We start from the raw sequence: 21,113 nt of genomic DNA, 5'->3' as shown, positions 1-21,113 counted from the left end.
ACAATCCAATAATTGCTCACCACCTGACAGATGCCCGGCCTGTTCCCCAATAGCAATCAGCCCTTTCCAGCCAACCCAGCTTATATACTGGGCATGATGTTCTGTGGAGTGGAATATCCCTTCGGACAGTTCAGGTCAGCTGTCCTGGCCTTTCTGACCCCCAGCTTCTTGTGCACCTCACCACTGGCAGAGCATGGGAAACTGGGAAGTCATGGCTTAGGGGAAGGAGGACTCAGCAACAACTAAAACATCAGTGTGTTATCAACCTTTTTCTCACCCTAAACCCAAAACACAGCACTGTACCAGCTAATGAGAAGAAAACTAACTCTGTCCCAGCCAAACCCAGGACACTGTCCCACGGTTCGGTGTATCGGGGGGAAGGAGGTACCCAGGAGGGTTCGTGTGTGGGTTTGTGTTTGAATTATTCAGGTGCGTCTCTTGAAGTGACCTGGAGGCCCAACAGTCCCCCAGTCTGGTCCTAAAGCCTCTGTGCTGTGGTGGCATTCCCTGCCACTGGTGGAAGGTGACAGAGCCACCAAGGCCCTCAGAGCCCTCGCTCCCAAGAGGTTGGTTCTGCACTTACTTTGGTATAAGAGAAGAGATTGACTCATTTTTTCTTTATTCAAGTCTGCGTGCAAATGGATTTTTTTTTTTTTCTGAAGGCAGCTGCTTTTAACGTGTTTTTGGGCTTACATGATATCAGCCTTCTGTAGTAATAAAATAATGTACTTGTTTCAAGAGGAAACAATAATAAAGAATGTCCTTTCAAAAGCAGCTAAAGACATGATTTATTAAAATGTTAAATTATTTCCAAGTTACGGCATACCCAGCTCTTGCTATGGAGCTCACTCAACAATAATGGCACAGTGTTCTTTGCAGAATTTGACATCAGAAATGTCACACTTCTTTTAAAAATCATTCTTTAACACAATGTAAGAGCTTCCACCAGTATAAATGGGCATCCTTGTACTGACTGCTGTAAAATGTTGCCAGTTTGTCCCGTCCATATTTTTTTAGTGAAGCTGTGGAGCTGTGACATTTACTGCAGAGCAGGGCAGAGATTGAAAGGACTTATTTATCATGGAGATGCCCAAGAGCTGGAGCTTGGCTGCATGCAAGGACCAGCAGCCAGTTCCTCAGCCCCACAGTGAGTTGCAGAGCCTGGAAGAGGAGGAGGAAGAGAAGGGTTTGCAAATACACACAGGTGCCAAAGGCTTGTGCCAGTCCAAGTGGACATGCGTCACATATCGATTTATTTTTGTTTCCTTATTTTTTTTCTTCTTCCTTCCCCATTTTTGTCCTGACTCAGGCTCCTGGCATGGCTGGGTAGGAGTAAAGGTGGGAAGTGCTGTAGTCATCAGTGCCCAAACACCTCCAAGTGCCACTGCCTGAGCACCCCAAGCAGGCAGCAGCCTTCCTTCCCCCTGCCCGTGTCCCCATCACTAAGGGGCCGTGGGCTGGTCCTGCAGCCACCTGTGCTGTTGGAGGGGTGACACAAGGACAAGCTGGAGTGTCCACTTTGTTGCTCCCAGGCCTTCTGTGGGCATCAGGATGCCTCCAACCCCGGTCTGCTCCCCAGAGAGGAACATTTACAGCTGTAACATCTGAGCCTGCTGAGAGGAGGGAGCCGTGGGAGAGCACAAGACATGCAGATGCCACAGGCAATTGTTAAGGTGTAGAGAAATAGAGGGAATCTTAATAATGCCTGGAGTTTGTATCACTAGTTCAATCAAAGGAAGAACGTGTAACAAAAACACCTACTGATTTTCTGAGCGAGCTGTTCCTCCGTGCAGCCAAACCTGGGAAACATAGAGCCCTGTGAATTAAGTCTGGGATTTGGCTGGGAATTGATATGGTTTGTGCTTTTTCTGGTGTATGGTCATTATTGCAGAACTTGTTGAGATGATCAGGTGAGCTGATGTAGAAACTTCCTTGCTTTCCTTTTGTAATCAATCCATGAATGTAATCCTAAACAACAACCGACCCCCTGCAGGTGTTTTTAGCTGGAAAGTGAAATATTATTTATTTTGCTTTTAAAAATACAACTAGAGTGTATGAGTCCTGTGGTCACTGGCATGGGGGGAAATTTTCTCTTGTGGCCTGAAGCTGCCTGTACTTTTTCACTGCTCTGGGCAGTGGTTTCCTGTAGCTGCAGGGCTGGCTGTTTGCATCAGGTGTGTAGGATGAGGATAGCTGGGATGAATGTGGGTAAGGGGCTGGAGGGATGAGGGGGCCTTGTGCTGCCAGTGGTTTCCCTGAGCCCTGCTCTGTGTTGCAGAGGGGGTGTTGACAGCCCTGCCCCTTTCTCTCCCCAGCGCCCCGCGGCTCCAGAGCGTGGGCCCCGGAGATGTCACTGAGAGCCCAAAGCCATGCAGCCACATCGACGCTGAAGAAGATCGCTGCAGACATGAGCAACATCATCGAGAGCCTGGACACCAGGGAGCTCCACGTGGAGGGGGAGGAGGTTGACTCAGAGGTGCTAAATGACCCGAAAGGCACCGGTGAGTTGACACCCGTACCTTCTCACCCCGTGTCATGCCTGTTGACAGATGGGGTACAGCCTCAGGGGTTTTCCCAAGCCCAGCCACTGACCCCGGTTTAGAACCAGGAGGCTCTTAAAACTTGAGCTTTTCAAGTCAAGCCCCTTCTGTGAAAGCTTGTCTTCGAGCTCTCTTAAATAAAACCTGGCATATTTTAGTGGAATTAATGCTGCTGTGTAAATGCTCCTGTGTTAAAGCATTGCAGCTGTCTGCTGGCTTTCACGCCCTCGTGGATCATTACAAGGCTGTTGAGCTAACAGGGTTTGTGGTCCTTGCAGCGTGCATTCCCTTCTCTGCCATCTATCACACCCATGGGTTCAAGGAGCCGGGCACGCAGACGTACCTCACGGGATGTCCTGTCCGAGTGCGTGTGCTGGAAGTTGAACGCTTCACTTCCACTAAGAAGGTCAGAACCTCCAGAAATGTCGTTTCCTTTCGTTAGAACTGTGTTACGGTGCTGCTCGTGGGTTGATTTTGCGCGTGCTTGTTCACGGGCTGAGGAAGGAGGAATGCCTGTGCCTCAGGAAGCACTTAAGAGAGAAGGTTACCTGTCTGTATAAAATCTACTAAAGCAGAACAAGAAATCGGGAGACAGAATGATCCTTAAGTAAAATTGAATAAAGGATCTTCAGATGAGCAGCTGCAGGAAAATTACTTGTTTCAGAGCTTCATCCCTTGTAGTGATGTTCTCCTCTGCAGGTACCAAGCCCCAATGTTTACACCATCGAGCTGACCCATGGAGAGTTCACCTGGCAGGTGAAAAGGAAGTTCAAGCACTTCCAGGAGTTTCACAGGGAGCTGCTGAGATACAAAGCCTTTGTGCGCATCCCTATCCCTACCAGGAAGTGAGTGTGGATCCCGTGAGGACACGGTGGGCTTTGGGAGGATGGGATCTTTTAGCAACGTATCTGTTTGATTTCACTGGTCCCATTTGCTTTGCTGAGAGGGCAGAAGAATTCAGTCTTTATAAATACTTAGTAGCTATAATGAAAATATTTGATCTGTGTGTTTAGTAGCTATAATCTGAGTGATGCAAACATGTCTCTGCTGACACAGAAAATGTTGTCTCCCAGATCACCAGCTTTTGAGTTGAATTTCCCTTGAACTTGGGGATTGGTTATGCTAAAGCTAATGGCAATTGCTGGTGTGCTGTGGCTTTTGACAGCGTGGGCTGGATGTTGAAGGTATGGGGGTCCCTGGCATGGGTGGTCAGCCCTGCCCAGGTTGGCCTTGGTGCTCAGGGTGGCTAGAAATATAAAGGAAAAGACAAAATAAGTAGGAAGAGAAGTGCTCTAGGTCAGCAAGAGCCTCCTGATGTGGAGAAACATTGAGATATGATAAGAAAGGTGAAATTATGAGTGGTTAAGTGCTGGAGGAACTTAATGCCGTAAAAATAGGGTGTAGGCTCTCTATTTGAGGGCAAAAAAAGATGACCCTTAAAAAATGATACTGATATTTCTGTGCTGTGTTTTTGTGAGCCAGTTGGAGCACGTTGGCTTCTTAAATGAATCCACACTGGCTTTTTTTTGTTTGTTTTTTGCTGTCCTGCCCACCCATCTCAGTTTTTAAGAGTTTGGATAGGAAAAATAAAAGCATTGCAGATGGGGGGGTTACATATCGAGGCACACACATACACACACACACACACACACACACACAGCACTGAGACTTGATGCTGGGGTTTGTTTTTCCTTCCAGTCACACGGTGAGAAGACAATCCATCAAAAGGGGAGAACCGAGGCAGATGCCGAGTCTGCCGCACACTGCGGAGAGCACGGTGCGGGAGGAGCACTTCTCCAGCAGGAGGGTGAGTGCCCAGCTCAGCCTGGGGGCCAGGGGTGTGCCATGGGAGGGCTTCTGATGTGCAGAGGTGCCAAGCAGGTTGCTTGCAAAGCCACACACTATCAAACCCTTTGTTTATTGCCGTTAAAGTATTTTGTTTGACAAACTCACGCTTTGACAAGCCCGGCTTTAATGCCACGTTCTCCCCTGTGCAGTGATGAGGATGCTTCTCTCGGGGTTCATACGGGCAAACTTTTCCTCTGCAGTTGAGGAAATCCAGGATGCTGGGAGTGGTGGTTCCCCTCCTCCCACCTGCTCTGATTTAAAGATAGAAGAGGCAGTTTGCAGAGTCAAGTTGCGTGATGGAGGCAGCCCCGAGGCCATCAAAATCTGAGAGATTTCAGTCCTGTCCCCCTCTGAAAGAGGAGCTGACAGTCGGGCTCTCTGTGCTGTCATGGGTAATTTTAGCCGAGGCACACGTGTTCTGTGTAACTTCATCAGATGTTAACAGATGGGCCCTTCCGTGGAGAGGGTGGATGTCTTCCTACCTCTTCACTGCAGCTTTGCTGTTTGCAAGGGAAAAAAAAAAAGTCTGTAAAACCCATGTTTGTTCAACCTGTGCTTATCGTTCTCTTTCTGCTGCTCCCTCCTTCCCTGGGCTTTCTGCCACTGGAGCTTCACGTCCCAAAAGATTGTGTCTCGTGGCTGTGACGTGCAGATAACCCTCCCTGCTGTGCACGGCTCCACTTGTGCGCGGGAAGTTTCAGGAGAGAGATGCTGGTTTAAAAGAGGAAGAAAAATGTGTTCTAGATCCTTTTTTCTGAACTCACCTCGGTTTCCTTGTGGGAATCCCACCACTCTCACCAGGGGGATGTACACCCCTGCTGCCCAGCTGGAGAGGTCAGTGCTGTGACATCAGTGCTGAGAAGAATAAAGGTCCTGATGGCATTTGTTTCTTTTTGGTTTGTATTGTGTCCTGTAGGACTCTGTCCAGTTTCCTATGCTGTGACAGTCTGATTTCTTCTTTGCCCATTTACCGTGAGGATAGGAAGAGATTAATTCTCCCATAATGGTTTCTTCTCTTCTTCCCTCCTGGCTGGGGAGAACAGGCCCAATCACTGCCCTCTCCGTGGCTTTTGGGACAGGGCAGCATCAACATGATGCTCCTCACCCCATGAACCTGATGTTTTGGTTAAACAGGCTCTCTCAGTTGCCTCATAGGCAGTGTTTTCTCACAAAACTAATTCACGTGGGTCAGAAACAGTGGGGACTGATTTTGCATTTACAATTGTTCTGAAACTTGGGCTCAGTCAGGAAAGTTGACCTCCAAAGTGACACTGCCAAGGAACAGGTTTGCTGGTGGAAAGAATAAACACAGATATGTGAACAGTAAACAACCTGTGACCAAACTGTTTATGGTGCTGAGCTGTAATATCCCGTGACAACATAATAATGTATTTATTTATCCACTCACACTGAAAAGTGTGTCTGATTTCTTGGTTGCTTCCTAATGCTGGACAGTTGGATTGCAGGAATTTTCAAGAAAAACCTCCACATCTTATCTAAAGTGTCAATATTTTAATTGTAGAAACAGCTGGAGGACTACTTGTCAAATATCCTGAAAATGCCGATGTACAAGAACTACCATGGAACAGTAAGTAGAAATTAGTTTGCTTACCTAAAGAATATTCACTTTACAAATGCTGAATTCATTGGAAGAAGACATGCAGCTTATGGATGAAACATTTTGCAGCTGTTTTGTGAGCATTTTGGCTTAGCTGATTTCTCCAACATGATGTCATATGATGAAAACCAAAGGAGGAGAGTGAATGACTCAGTCTTGGATGTTGCTGGTATAACACAGGGATAATCTCCTCAAGGAAGTCCAGTCCAGGCAACTGGTTGTATAATGATTTCTGTTTAATTCTGCAGTGTTTAAGATGATAAGTTCAAGTTTTAAGTACTTAAACAGTTGGAATCCAAACCACATTTGTAATTGCTCCTTCAGTTTGGGCTTTGTGTGTGGTCCTGAGTGCAGTTTTGTATCAGGTTTCTATTCTCTGCACTTTCACTGGACATCAGTGATGCTGAGTTTGTTTTTGTGATACCCCTTCACCTCCCCAGGTATTTTGGCAGTTCCAAAGGGAGATGGTAGTTGGCTTATTTCCTCAAGTCATCACTCTTTTTGAAATGAGGAGAGATGTCAAATCCAACTTCAGGCCTATTTTAAGTAAAAATATTTCTTTTGAAATCCATCCTCAGATGTTTCTTCGGTGCTCCTCACCTGTCAACTGTAACATCTCCCAGGGATGGTAATTTATTTCCCCTTTTTTGGCTGCATAATGACTGTATTATTCCATCTTTTGTATTATCAGCAAAACCTGATGCACGCTCTGAGTAGCTGCCGAGCTTAGTGACATTTTTGAGCCAAGGGTGATAACTGGGAGCATCACACAAGCCAGAAATATAGACTGAACTTAGGGTTTCTGTAGCAGCCAGTTCTTCCCTTCCACTTTTGTTTTTGTTGTTTGGTAGATATTCTTCTCTTTTGCAGGATATCAGTTATGTAGAGATGTTGTGCAGCTCATAGATGGATGTCATGCCCGAAAACTGTTTGGGCTCTGTTGCAGAGCTCAGTGTGTTAAGCACTGCTTGTCGTATGGGCCAAAGTGCTCACTGGGGTTGGCCAGAAACCTTCAGACTAGTCTGAGGCAACTGTATTCCTTAGAGTGCTTCTTTTGGGGACAGGCAGTGGAGCTTGATTCCAATGCAGTCAAGAGCTGTATTAGTCTGCATGTGGAAAAGAGTCATCTTTTGTTCTTACAGCAAGGTTGGGATAACTTGGCAATTTTGATCAGCAGCATATGCAGAGCGGGGGAGAGTTATTTTACAGTGTGGATCCATCTTGTCACTTTCAGGCAAGCGTTGCTTTTTTCAAATACTTTTGAGCATTTCTGCTCCTGTGAGAACGTGGGTGATCCTTTGGCCAGGCTGTGGTTTGAGGCGTGCAGCAGCGGTGGGGGCCGGGTGAGGAGATGAGCGGTCCTGCCTTGCCCAGGCAGCTGTGGCGTGCTCCCCTCCTGTGCTGAATCGCCCTTCTGTCCCCGGCCCCCGGACCCAGATGTCACTTTGCACATAAATTCTCAGTTTATTGTTGGCTCCCACTGGATTTGGCTGCAGTGAAGCATTCAGTGAGGACTCTGCTGCTCACGGTGGCAGCGTGGGTCCTGCAGGCGATGCTGGAAGAAAGCACAGGGAGAAAAGTGCTTCCTTTAAAAAAAAACCACCAAAACAACCCTCACCATTCTCTTACTCTATAGAGACTAAAGTGAAGATTTCTGGCACTTTTCCCAGAACTGTATTTGTCCTTCTGAGAACAAAATGAGGGCTTTGCTCTTCCTGTGGTTGAGAAGTCTTTTGCCTGGATGCTGACAAATGCTGTAACTGTCTTAATCTTGGAGAACATTTTGACTCCTGTGTGTTCCTTTCAGCAAATCGATGCACTGAGGTGATTTTTTTTAAATCTTGAACTCTTTGTAAAGTGAGACATGGAGTTGCAAAGGCAAACTGTGACCTGCCCTAAGGGATTGTAGCCCTTAGTCCGTGTGAAGGGCTTGCTCGGCTCAGTTGTGTCTACAAGGATTTGTTTTTTACATCCGAGCTGCACAGTTTAATGAATTCACTTTTTTACTTCTTTTATTTTGCATTTGTGGTTAATTTGTTATTTCCCAGTGAGAGCAAATAGCTTTATACACTGCCTGCAGGATGTGCCATGCACTGGGACAGTCAAGCCTGCAAGTTGAAGCTCGTAGCAGTTTTGCAGACCTGGAATCCCCAGTGGATTGAGGATCAGGTCCACAGTGACCACATTGCATTGTAGAGCTTGTACATCCCCCAGCTTTTTATATTTTTATTTTCTTTTTTGTTATATGAATCATGATTAAATCTCATGCCTTCTCATCCTTTCCAAAACCTTTTTATAGTACCTCTGGGCTGAAGTGCTTCAAGACAATCACCATTAAAATGAATGTTGTGGGAATCTCAGTCTGTTAATTGCCTACACTCTTTTTCTGGAAAATGGAAATTGGAGGAATATAGCCCCAAAATGTTAGGGCTTGATTGAGTTCCACATAAAAATTTTATCAATTGGACCCTTGCATTATTTTTTGTGTGAGCTCCCATACTTGAAAGATGCCTAAGCAAAATGAAAAGTAAGATTTGATTGAACTGGAGTGTGTGAACTTTAGTAAGTGAGAGTAAAAACCTCATTTAAAGTGAAAACAGTACTATGTAAGATCAGCTCAGATATGTGAGTGGCTGCTGGTTTACCTCTGATATTGTACTTGGATCTGCAGACCTCTGCAAAGGTCCCTACCCAACCTTCTAGTATTTTTAGTTATTTGCTTCTAAATAAATAGTTATTATTTAGGCTTTTAGTTATTTATTATATATTTAGTTATTTTTAGTTATATACAATAATTGAAATACAACACGTTTGAAATACAGTGATCAAGCGCTGGTCTGTAAAAAAACCTTTGAAATACAGCACATTCCAGTTTTCTTTTTAAATTTGGGGTTTGTATGAGCAGGTTTTTTTGTGTAAGAAACTTTGCTGAACAATATTATTCTGAAGAGCGTGTAATTCCATTTTATTGTTAGCCATCAGTGGTAATCAAACCACTTTTTTAATCCACTAAATTAAGAACAAGAGTCGAAATGAAAACGCAGTGTGGAGCTGCTGAATTCTTTCTGAAATGCAGATGCTCTGTGAAATTTTTACTCACATAAATGGTGGATGCTCAGCATTGCTGGCAGAACAGGATGGTTTGAACCTGTGGCTCGTGCACCTTGCAGCTGGTTCTCCGCCTTCCATAGCCTGTCCTTCTGCAGCTGATCACTCCCATCTGCTTTTCTTATTTTACTTTCTATTGCTACAACAATGTCATTGAAGCTGCGTTCTCTGGGCCTTTATCTCATACTTAAAACATTTTGCTGTGGATTGCTCTGAAACCAGAGTGGGATTCCAGCTCCCCAGGGAGGCAGCTGGGCAGCACAGGAATTCCAGTGTGACGGAGATGAAAGTGCCTGGGCTGCTCTGCCTGCCTCTCTCAGTCCCTCTGTGAATGACGAGCACCTCGGATGAAAGGCTCTGTAACAGTAAAAATAGCTAATGCAGCAATAATAATAACAATAAATCATTCGATCAGATATTTCGCACTGCACTGAGGAATTTTCCTTCTAACTGGAGGAATTTATTTAAGGGTTTATTTTACAAACCAGCGCTTGATCAACGTGTTGGATGGGCTCCTGTAACCGTCATTGCTGTTCCAAAGACTCCTTGGCTGCAGAGGAGGTTGCTGCGCTGCCAGACAATCTTTCTTTCTTTTTTATGTGGTGGTAGTTCTGTTTCTGCAAGTAATTTTTCCTCCTGGTTTTCCCTTTTGCTTCTTTTATTTCTCTGCATGCAGTGCTCCTCAAATTGCTGCCAGTTTTCTGGTCCCAGCCAGCATTTTCAAAGGGTTTTGACATTCATTTGCTTTTTTTGTGCGTGTGCCCACTGTGAGAGATGTCTGGGTTTCTGCTTTGTCTGGTGGGGAATGCCAACCATTTTCTGAAGAAGTTAAGATGGGATCCAGGCAAAGAAGTGGCCTGAGACTTCACTTGGGACCTCTGATAAGACCTTGTAGAGTACATTGGTTTTTCAGGTGCTTCCCACCCTGCTATGAATGTCACTGCAGAAACAGCTGAAACGTTCATAGGTCAGACCTGGTACTTTTCCAGAACATGTAGGTAGAGCAGAGATAGCAAGATGGTTAGTAAAAGCATGGAATAACTTGTTCTAACCACTTTCTGAAAACAGACTGAAATGACCCCAAAATCAGGGCATTAAATTTGCCTCTACAGAATAGATGTTGCTTTATGTCCTTGAGATACTCAGAGGAAAGTAATAGTGTCTTTTGTTCTTCTGCACGGCCCTATTCATATGAGAAGTTTGGGAAGGTCCCAGGAGCAGCAGAGCATGAGGAAGTGGAAGGATCTTCTGCCCTACTGTGGTTAGAGGGTTCCCTCTGGCTTTATTGCCTGGCTAAAGGGACAGTGACACCTGCCCTCACCCTACCCTGAGCACCACTCTGCACTTGGACAACTTTATGTGATAATAAATTAAAAGTTCCTGGGTGCAGACAAGCTTCTGCCACGCAAGGCTGCTCCTGCCCAAGCCCTGTCCTGCACAGGACACCCGGGGCAGGTGTTTGTTCCTGCTAATGGGGCCCAGGGCTAATAACCAGCAGACTGCCAGGAATGTCTTGCTGTGCCAAGAAAAGCCTGCTCAGTTGAAATGGCCCAGTGTCCTATTTTTAGAGGTGAATGTAATCATGCTGTGCTTTCTCACCAACTTTGCTCGCTGTTATGTTCCTCTGCCATTCCTGCTGAAGCAGGAGGACCCATGAGGAGGCAGGTTGCTTGTCCTTGGGATTTGATCTTGCTCTCCTCCTGACCCAATGTGGCTTTCCTGTGGATTTTTGGCTTCTGGAGCCAAATGGGCAGTGGTGTGTGTGCAGCACTGAGTGGGAGCAACTTGCTTGAAGGATGCTAATAGGCTGAGGGGCTGAACCCCCATGTGGTGCGTGTCCATAGGGTAGGAGAATCAAAGGGAATAGGGTGCTCCCAGACCTGGGGATATGTCCTCATTCTCTTTCCAGTCTTTCTGTGATGGTCACTGGAGGGAGGAGAGGATTCAAGCAGCCAGCCAATATCACATAGACCTCCAAAATAGTGTCAGACTTGAGTCCTGAGTTCAGCCAGTGATCCAGAAGGGAGGATACGAGTAGGTCCCTATAATACATTTGAGCTTGATTGTCCGGGTTGCCTGAAGTGTGTTCTCCAAAGCACATCCAAAATAAAACTGAAAACCCAACCGCACTACTTTTCTTGGTCTTCTTGAAGATGCTTAGGCAGTGGTGGGGAACTTCTGCTCAGGATCTTGTAGGTTCTGTCTTTATACAAGTCACTTCAATGAAGCAAAGTATTTTGTGGATTTCAGAGTTTGAAGGATGGGGGAATCTCTTTCTCTTTTCCAGATGGAGTTTGTTGGAGTAAGCCAGCTGTCATTCATCCACGACCTGGGACCAAAGGGCATGTGAGTTGTGAGCTGTGTCTTTGTGAGTTATGATTCACTAAGAGCATGGCTTTATAAATAAATACTGTTCACATTAATAGCTTTCCTTTCTCACCAGTAACTGACTGGAGAATATTTTATCATCCAGATAGAAAAATTTATTACTGTTCAGAGAGAAATGGTACAATTTGGGGAAATAGTTTTGAGAGCAGGCTGCTTTGTGAGACATGGACTGGTTTACAGGGTTTCTCCCCTTCCCTCCCTGCAACCTGTTGAGCCCCTTGTTTTTCTTCTTCCTGTGCCATAAACCAGCGCCCTGCATTTCTTAAATCTCCTTTATTTCCTTCTGGAGGGTATTATTTTTGCCCTTTGTCCAGCTTTCAGATCATAGCACAGAGGCTGCTTGGGCACAGCTGGAGGTGGCAGGAGCCATCCCTGGGCACAGAGGCGGGGGGGGAGTTCAGCAAGCACCCTCCACCCAAAAGCCCCCCTGCACCTCCAGGTGAGCCGTGTCACCCACCCTGACCCTGTTTCTGTCCTCACAGAGAAGGATTCATCATGAAACGCTCCGGGGGCCACCGCATCCCTGGCCTGAACTGCTGTGGCCAGGGGAGGATGTGCTACCGCTGGTCCAAGAGGTACTGCTGGGGTGGCGAAGGTGGGGCTGCCACGTGCTCCTCGGGCACACAGAAATGCTCATTTGTCTTTTTCTGCAACAAAATCCATGAGGGAGATTCTCGCTTTTTTATAAGAGCCACAGATTTTCAGGCTGAAAGGGTCTGTAGGGTGTTCCCCCCTCACACTCCTGTGTGGTGGGTTTTTTTCTTCTGCTTTGGAGTTCACAGAAGGGTCATTTTACTCCAGAGGAAAAGTGGGGTTTCTTACAGCTTCAAGCTGGCAGAAATGGCAATAACCCCCCAGTCTGTTCCCAGCTTTCCCTGCTGTGGGAGCACCAGGGGCTCCATGCCTTCTGAAGGGGATGTGGCTGGTGACACTGCCCTGGGCATATTCCAGCTTTGTTTTCTGAACTTTCCTTCCTCAATGTACAAAATGGAAATCAATTAATTGAAACACTCTCTGGACCAGTGCAGAGCAGCATTAAATCAGACGTGACCTGCAGCAGTAAGGAGCTGTTTGGTGTAATTAACCTTGGCATTAAATATGTTCCCTCTTCCTTATTACTGCAGGTAGTTAAATCCCAGTGCTTTCATGGGAGTTTTCACAAGCCATACTGTTCCCATGTCCCTTCCTGCTGCAGACAGACAAAACTTATTGTCCCCATCCCTTTACCTTCTGTGTTAGGTCTTGGTATTGCCTGGGGCCATGGCACAGGGAGACATATGCTGCAGGGGAGTATGTGTGTTACCAACTACCCAAAAAATACAGGGAGCATTTCCTGGAGCATGACCTTCCCCTGCAAGTCTTCCCTTTTGAAAATCCAAATAGCCCATACCTACCTTACAGCAACAGTTTCTTGGTCAATAGAGCTTCCCCAAGCATTACCTACCTTTGGATTTTAGCATCACCCATAGGCTGTCATTAGTTTTATCTTCAATAATTCTCTTTTCCAACAAAACCTCTCTGCATTCTTGTGAACAAATGGTCCTATTTCTTCATAGTCTTTCCAACATTTCTTAATGTAATTTTACAGATCTCTGTAGTGAGTGCGTAAGGAGATAAAGATGTGACTTTCCTTCAGGTCAAATTGCTAAATTGTCACCAATTCTTTTTCTCTTTTATGGAAAAAAACCCACCTTTTCCTTTTGATACTCCTTAGTTAACTCATCTCTGTGTTATGCAGAGCTCAGGCTTTGGGGGGGACAGTAGCACATCCAGCTCCAGTGGACCTTCATTTTCCTTTAGGGCCTAAAAATGGGGTGGGAGAAGTGTTTGAGTGGGATTGTGGACACACTGTCACAAGAGGGGCACCAAATTCCCGTCATGGCCCATGGGGACTGACAGCTTATGCATCAATAACGAAGCAAATAACAGTAATATTTCCCAGAGAGGGTTATTTAAATGAAGGATTTCAGGACATGGAGGCAGACAGTGGGGTGATGCTGTGAAAGGGCACGGGTAGGATTTCTTGGGCTTGTAGAGCTGCCTGGGAAAAACAGAAAGGGGAGTGCTTGGAAATGTACTCTGTGGGGTGTTTAAGAGTGGAACTATGGGCCAGATAGGGAGGGCAGGTATTTTACCACCAAATGAGAGGTGATGCTGGGTAACTCTCAGAGCCCTGAAAGAAAGAAAAAATTATGGGATCTGGAAGTAGATGAGCTTGAGGCTGTTACTAAAGATACAAGAATGAACAGATTTTTGCAGTGTTTTGTGTTGCTTTGTGTATTTCTGAGTGTGCAGAAGAATGAGGCGAAGGGCTGGTGATGGAGACCTGTGTGGGACAGAGGGGGCTGGTTACCCCAGCTACGCCACAGGGGGAGAAAAAATTAGAAATGCCATTCACAGTAAAAAATGTGTTTTTTCCAGAGTTGCCTTCAGGCTACAGTATTTATGTAAAACCTGCCGGTCATCTCTCCTCTTGTGTTTCTAACAGGGTGCCTGTTGCTTGGCAATGAAAGCTTTCCAAAATGCCTCGTTCATATATTTTGATAGGAGTGAAAGTGATCCTAGCATCAGAGTTAATGTTAGAAATGTCAAATAACTCCCGTACAGAATGCAAACTGAATTAAAATCTGAGATGGAGACATCCTTGTTGCACCTCGCCTGGGGCTAGGAGGTTTATAAACAGGGGTTTTGTTAAACAAGCAAACCTGTATTTTCAAAGACTTTGTGAAAAGGAGTTGTGTAAATAACTCTAAAAGTCTTACATTGAATTCAAACTTATTACACAAGTTCATAAAATAGACACTTTTCTGCTCAAGAAAATCATCCCTGGTCTAGCCCCTGAGAAGAAATTTTACCATTTAGTTAGGGGTATGTTTATTTAGGGAATGTTTTCCTATCCTTGATAAATGATTTGGCCTTGTTTTGATGGAAGCACTTTCCCCTTTTATTATCAGCTTTTTTTATGACTTATGTTTTGACAACTGGCATGGCTGTGAAATCCAGGTGATGTGGTTGCTGTGCCCGTACAGGTGGCTGGTGGTGAAGGACTCGTTCCTGCTGTACATGAAGCCCGACTCGGGGGCCATTTCCTTTGTCCTGCTGGTCGATAAGGAGTTCAACATCAAGATAGGCCAGAAGGAAACAGAAACTAAATATGGGTTGCAGATTGACAATCTCTCTAGGTAAGAAAACAGGCTTTGTTTAGCCCCTCTTAGTCTGCTTTTGCTTTCTTGAGGAGGAATTGATGTTCCTCTGCAGGAGGGATTAACAAGGCGCTGGGCTGATGGTGCAACTTCGCTTCCCGCAGGGCTGGGGCTGGGCTGCTGCTGCTGGTGTGCTCAGACCTGTGGGGATTTGGCCCATAATGCTGATCATTTCCAACATCTTAATGAGGCATTTGGAGCCTCAGCTGCTGTTTGTCCATCCCTGCAGTTATTGCTGGGGCCTGAGGGCACGGTGCACGTTGAGTTGCGCAGCCTGGTTTGGCAGCAACTGCTTAGATCATTTTCTAGGTGCTGTGTTCCTTTTATGCTGCAAGCAGGGATGTTTTCTTCTGTATCCCAATGAAGTATTACCCAAAAGCCATGCCAGTTGGGATAAAGAGATATTAAATATTTTTATGTTAGCACACAGTGTAAATTCATCTCTTAAAAAATACAACATTAGCTGGCTCCAGCTCCAAAGCTGATGCTATTAATTTAAATCTGGGTATTTTGTGCTTGGCAGTGCCTTCCTGTTAGTCACTCGGAACAGCTCAGTGCTGTGTATTCTTTTGCAAGCAAAACAGCAAAGCAAAGCCCATACTTTTTGCTTAAATAAAACATGACTGATGCAGATGCATTTATGAACACGGATAGACAGTGAGGAGCAGCCCAATTAAGCACGAGTGGCTCCAGCATCCTGCCCTGCACCTCCTCTGTTTTACAGGTCACTGATTTTGAAGTGTAACAGCTACAGACATGCCCAGTGGTGGAGGCAGGGCATAGACGAGTTCGTTCGGAAGCATGGCAAGGACTTCCTCACGGAGCATCGCTTCGGCTCGTACGCGGCTGTGCAGGAGAACACGCTGGCCAAGTGGTGAGGAGTGCGGCGAGGCCGTGGGAGACTCGGTGCTGTGGGTGCTGGCATCACCTGCTGGCATCACCCCAGCTCTGATGAGCAGAGCTGGCGGCCTTTGGTAGCTGTGGGGACTGATGATAATTAGAGAAGTTGCAAAAAAACGAGGAAGGAAATAGCAGGGCTGGTGACAGGAGCGCTTTGCTTCTGTTCGCGTCACGGCTTAATAGCATTTTGTAACATTAAGTTTCACTGGAATTTGAACAGGTTTGGTATTTGTCATTGTAAGGATAAAGGGAATAAAAGAGAATCAACAAATGCAAATTTGGGTATAGTCAGAGGGTGACTGGGCATTATGCACGCAGCAGTCCTGTGAGTAATCCTTCTGTCTGCAGTGCAACCTGATTGCACTAAGGCATGCCCAGAAGCACCTCAAAAGCTGGATTCTAGCTGGAAGCAAATCTTTATGGTGCTTTTGCTGCAACTTCTGCCTTGCAGCAACCGCTGACCGAGTAGTTTCTGTAAATCAGAGAAAACACCACCCCAGCATCCTTTCCTGAGTGACAAACCTGTCTTGAACCTCAAACAAGATCCAGGAATATTGTGTGTGGTTGGCAGAAGTGCCAAGTGGCACTTAATAACCTCTTATTGTGCTGTTTCACCAAGCTACTAACAGCAACACTGAATTCTCCCTGCGTGTTCTCCTGCTTCTTGATATTAGGTTTGTGTTTGCTTTTGAGAAGAGAATGTAAACGGCACCGACACAGAACCCCGTCTCTCTTCAGCCGTGTACTTTGATTAACGAAGGGGAGGAAACGTAAACCTTCACGCTGTGTTTGCTTTTGCAGGTATGTAAATGCAAAGTGGTACTTCGAGGACGTCGCCAATGCCATGGAAGCTGCTAAGGAGGAGATTTTCATCACAGATTGGTGGTTCGTACTCGCATACTTGGGTGTTGACCAGCTGTCTGTCTCGGGGCGTTGCCGACAATGCGGCACTGTTCGGGGGCCCTACAGTATGGCAGCGAGCCGTGCAGCCAGATGGTTTGGCAGCACACCCAAACCTCTCCTTGTGTTGCATTCAAAGGCCTTTTCAGGAGGGTTGGCAGCAAAAGCGCATGCTTCACATCAACAACTTGGTTGTCTCCTTCCATGGAAATGCCTCAAATTGCGTGGAGGCACCACCTGAATTGCAAATGTTGCCGTCTGAGGTGCTCGTCGGGAGCGTAAATCGCTGCAGACCCGAGGGGCACACATGGCTTTCAGTGTACGAGGGAACAGGGATGCTCAAACACCTCCAACAGTGCTCTTGCCATGGGATCCTCCTTTCAACTCCTCGCTGTCTTGGGAAACCTCATGCCAGCCATGAGAGCATCCTGTGGGGCTGTGATTTTGGTCTGCTCTTAAATGATTAAGATAATGGGTGAGGGGAGTTTTGTTGCCCTTTCTGAGCTGTGTGGCTGCCTAAGGACCTGGCTCTGCCCACTACTTAACTAATGATTCGATGTGTTTAGGCAGTGCTCTGATTCCTGTTTGAGGCAGGACAGGGTGTTCTCACAGCCTCTGGCAGAGTTTTCTGGCTGAGTACTGGTTGTGACTGCCCATGTCTTGCCTTTGTGGAGGTTAATCTGCCTGAGCCAGCCTGGACCATGGGGATGGGAGGATCCCAAGACATGACTCAGATGTCCCCTTCACCTTAGGCATATCTCTGTGCTTATCTTTCTCCATCTGTAAAATGAACTTCTTGCTACTTATCCACTGCCTCTAGGAAATGGGAGAATTAGTTCTTAGGCAGAAATTATTATAAGAAATCTACATATTATGTTAGCATTTACTGGGATAAATCTTTTTCCTACCATGAGCACAATTAAACCCAATGCTCCTGGATCCCCACATGCAACATCAGGTGGCAATTCAAAAGCATCCGATTTCAGACCCATTGTCTTTTACTTAGTGTTTTATTCAGACCATTGTTAATGTACCATGGGATTCCAAAACTTATCTGAAACTTAGAGTATAAGATAAAAATGCTGTTGTCAGAAGCATGTTTTTAGGATGTAGCAATATGCTTTGTTTAAGCAGAAGTTGCCATGCTTGATACAAAAGTAAAGGAATGAAATTCTGTCACCTTGCTCTGCAGGAGTTAGGTGAGATTGCTTAATTATTTCTTGTAATCCTTAAAGCTATCAATCAATAAAATGTCCTGTTGAGAGATCCTTTGCTTTGTCTTTAGGCAGCAAGGAAAATTCAGTACAAATCTGTGCTGCTCAGATAGCCCAAGTACCAGGTGAACTGAAATCCCACTCTTATTTATTTTTTATATCTGCACATTTCTTTCAAATCTACCTTGGGGTTTTCTTTTGTTGCATCTTTCTTTCATAGATAGAGTCCAAATTTCCCTATTTACACATCACTGTTAAACTTGGTCTCGTGGGTTGTTAAATACTAAGATGAATGTGCTGGACACGTCCCCTGCCTTCTGTAATGCTCTGTTATTAAAGAACAAAGAGCATTGTAGAATGCATCACTCTGGGACATGAGCCTTCACATCCACTTTATTTAAACTTTGATTTCTTTGCTTCCCAAGTTGATTATTTAGGCCAGTGCTTTGTTTGCAGGCTACATATGCTATGTTTTTTCCACTCATTTATCTTCTTAGGCTGAGCCCAGAAATCTTCATGAAACGACCGGTTGTGGAAGGAAATCGCTGGCGGCTGGACTGCATCCTCAAGAGGAAGGCAGTAAGTGAGCTCCAGCTGCAACCCTCACCCTGCAGAGAGCCCTGTGCACCCACCCAGTTACAGGGTCATACTGGGACTGCAGTGTTTGCACTGTTTAGTTTGGTAGAGACAAGAGTTAAAGTTGGCCAAGCCTCATATCAGATGGCCTTGGAAAACTACGTGTTTTGATTTGCGCCCCCCATTTGGGTTTGGAAGAGCTTGGAGGCAGAAGGGTAGATCCTTCAAACTTCAGTGGCTTCAGACTGAAAGAGTGTGGGCACAGGTTGCCCATAGAAACTGTGGATGTCCCATCCTTGGAAACGTTCAAGGCTAGGTTGGCCACGGTTTGGAGCAACCTGGTCTAGTGGAAGGTGTCCCTGTACATGGCAGGGGATTGGAACTAAGTGATCTTTAAGGTCCTTTCAAACCCAGGTCATTCTATGATTCTGTGATCCTCTGATTGCCCCAAGTTTGGGTCACTTCGACCTTGCGTTATGACTGCCCAGTTCCTGGTGGGGTCAAAGACCTGTTGCTGTCTCGTGCTCTCCATGTGATATATGTAATTTAGAAGTAAGGGAAAGACTCAGAACTGTGTGGTGTCTTTATGAGTGTGGGCTGTAAGTTGACTTATAATAACACTGGTGCTCAAAAGAGTTTGTCCCATGTGATCAGTGAGTCAGAAGGTAAAGCATGGCTGGGAAACCTCTTGAACTCTTGCTGTAGTAGAAGGGCAGGAGTCCATATGGACATGGACTTTAACTTTGAATGACTTTAAACTAAAATAGGGCAGGTTTAGATTAGGTATTATTAAGAAATTCTTCACTGTGAGGGTGATGAAGCCCTGGCACAGGTTGTCCAGAGAAGTTGTGGCTGCCCCATCCCTGGAAGTGTTAAAGGCCAGGCTGAATGGGACTTAAACAACTTGATCTAGGCAGTGGGAACAAGATGGTCTTTAAGTTCCCTTCCAACCCAAAGCATTCTATAATTCTGTGACATGCTGAAATAGTCTTTCCCTTTGCAAACTATTTGTCGTCACCCTCCACATACCTGCAAAAATAAGAGTTCTTTGTGTCTGACTGTTGTTGACTTGGAAGTAGTCTTATTTTCTGGCAAGTGAAACCTGGCCACAGAATATGCTCACTCAATGGAAGAATTTGCCTTTGTTATGCATTTTCCTAAGGACATAAATACCTTGTAAGAGTGAAGAGTGTTTTAAGGTCAGTTCTTGGAAATGCTTGCTCTGTCACTTGTGGTATTTCCTTAACTTGACAGGGCAGTCAGCATGCAAGTGCTGAGGTACTGGGGTAAGGCTGTCCTTTCTGTGTGCTCAGTGCTGACTGGGACTTCCCTGGGTGCAGTGGGTAGCAGAGTATCATCCACAGTTTAGGGACTGCCTAAGCTCTCAGTAGCTGCTTTATGGTAATAGGAACTTAAAAGACTGTGGAATGTTTAGGTCCCAAGTTTATGTTTGGGTCAAAACTTTGGTCAAACTCCAGTACAGATTTTTAATCCATGCTGATTTGTGGCAAGTGAAGGTGTCTCAGTGTATGACCAGTATTTTCCAAGGTTTGGGGCGTACTTGGCACATTTGAAGGTACTTTAACAAGTGTGTTTAGAAACCCTCCCACCATGCTGGTCACAAAAAGCACCATCTTTTTAGCACTGCTCATTGTATTCCAGGAGCTTGTTTACCTCTACCAGCAGAAAGAACTTCTTTGCTGGTTTTGAGTTGGCAGCATCCCCTTTAGGTGAGGGATGTCCATATGACCACATGGGTCTCGTCATCCTGCAGAGACGGTTAACTGTGGGCAAACCTCAGGGCAACACGAGGCAGCAGAACACTGAACTTCAGGTGTGCAGCATGATTATACAGGGAGTGAATCATGTTTGCAAAATCACCTCAAAGGGTGTGTAAAAGTAGCTACTGTAGGAATGACCTGTTGGTGGGCTTTGGCATAGCTCAGCTCTTCACACACAAACCGAGCCGTCCTCAGGGAGCTGAAGAGCTTTCCCGAGCAGTGCAGGTCCTTCCAGGCTGTGGGATCACCATGGTGGGTCTGAAAGGGCATAGTCAAGAGCAGGTAACATCAGTCTGCATTTCCATCATCCTTGCTGCCTCTTAGCTTTTCCTTGCTTTGGAAATGGACTGTATCCATTGATGTGCCTATGTAGCTTGTGTTCCTTTTTATTTCTGACAGCAACAAGGAGTGAGAATTTTTGTTATGCTGTACAAAGAGGTGGAACTTGCCCTGGGGATCAACAGTGAATACAGCAAGCGGACGCTCATGCACCTCCATCCAAACATCAAGGTAAGCGCACACTGCTGTAAGGAGGACGTTTGCATTTACTTGTTCTTGATGGCTAGTGCTGACCCCAGTGTATTTGGGTGTGAACTGGAAGGGTGTTTCCCACCATTACAGTGGGAATAGTCTGAGAAGACATGCCCGTGTAGTGACTACAACTTAGTTTCTATAGATTTTAGTGGAACATAAAATTGCTTAGTTTATATTTGCCAAAGCAGCTATTTGTCTAATTCACAAGAAGCATATTTCATGTGACAACTTAATGGGGTTACATCAGATGGAAATTTACACTTGGAGAATGTTGCCTCATTTCAGCATTTCTCTTCAAACATGAATGATGAGAGTCAACACTGGATATGTGAATGTTTCCATCACAGATGAACAGCATTGCACTGTCCTGTGCTGTTACGCTGCTGTTTTGGCACTAAGAAGAAAATGAACTGTGACAGTCAAACCAGTGGATAAGGCTAGATCCAGTCTCTTAAAATTAGAGACATATACATCTTAAAGAGCAATAAGGTATATGTTATGCT

The 21,113-nt window shown here is 45.6% G+C and overlaps 1 protein-coding gene across 2 annotated transcripts in view; it reads left to right on the top strand.

The window, feature by feature from the left end:
- The first annotated feature begins 2,347 nt into the window (after positions 1–2,347).
- The window catches only part of PLD1 (phospholipase D1), a 44,696-nt gene continuing 25,930 nt past the window's right edge, over positions 2,348–21,113 (top strand). For both annotated transcript variants that reach the window (XM_018079237.3, XM_018079236.3), the window contains exons 1-12: positions 2,348–2,501; positions 2,819–2,946; positions 3,240–3,385; positions 4,239–4,347; positions 5,911–5,976; positions 11,402–11,460; positions 11,985–12,077; positions 14,532–14,684; positions 15,430–15,579; positions 16,407–16,490; positions 18,217–18,298; positions 20,476–20,586. In XM_018079237.3, coding sequence (XP_017934726.1) covers positions 2,348–2,501; positions 2,819–2,946; positions 3,240–3,385; positions 4,239–4,347; positions 5,911–5,976; positions 11,402–11,460; positions 11,985–12,077; positions 14,532–14,684; positions 15,430–15,579; positions 16,407–16,490; positions 18,217–18,298; positions 20,476–20,586 — 1,335 coding nt within the window. The remainder of the gene's footprint in view (positions 2,502–2,818; positions 2,947–3,239; positions 3,386–4,238; positions 4,348–5,910; positions 5,977–11,401; positions 11,461–11,984; positions 12,078–14,531; positions 14,685–15,429; positions 15,580–16,406; positions 16,491–18,216; positions 18,299–20,475; positions 20,587–21,113) is intronic.

Source organism: Manacus vitellinus, unplaced genomic scaffold, assembly GCF_001715985.3.
Source record: "Manacus vitellinus isolate BGI_N305 unplaced genomic scaffold, ASM171598v3 scaffold_45_pilon, whole genome shotgun sequence".
Taxonomy (NCBI): Eukaryota; Metazoa; Chordata; class Aves; order Passeriformes; family Pipridae; genus Manacus; species Manacus vitellinus.
Note: the sequence above shows the minus strand (reverse complement) of the source record. Positions and strands in the feature narration are given on the sequence as shown.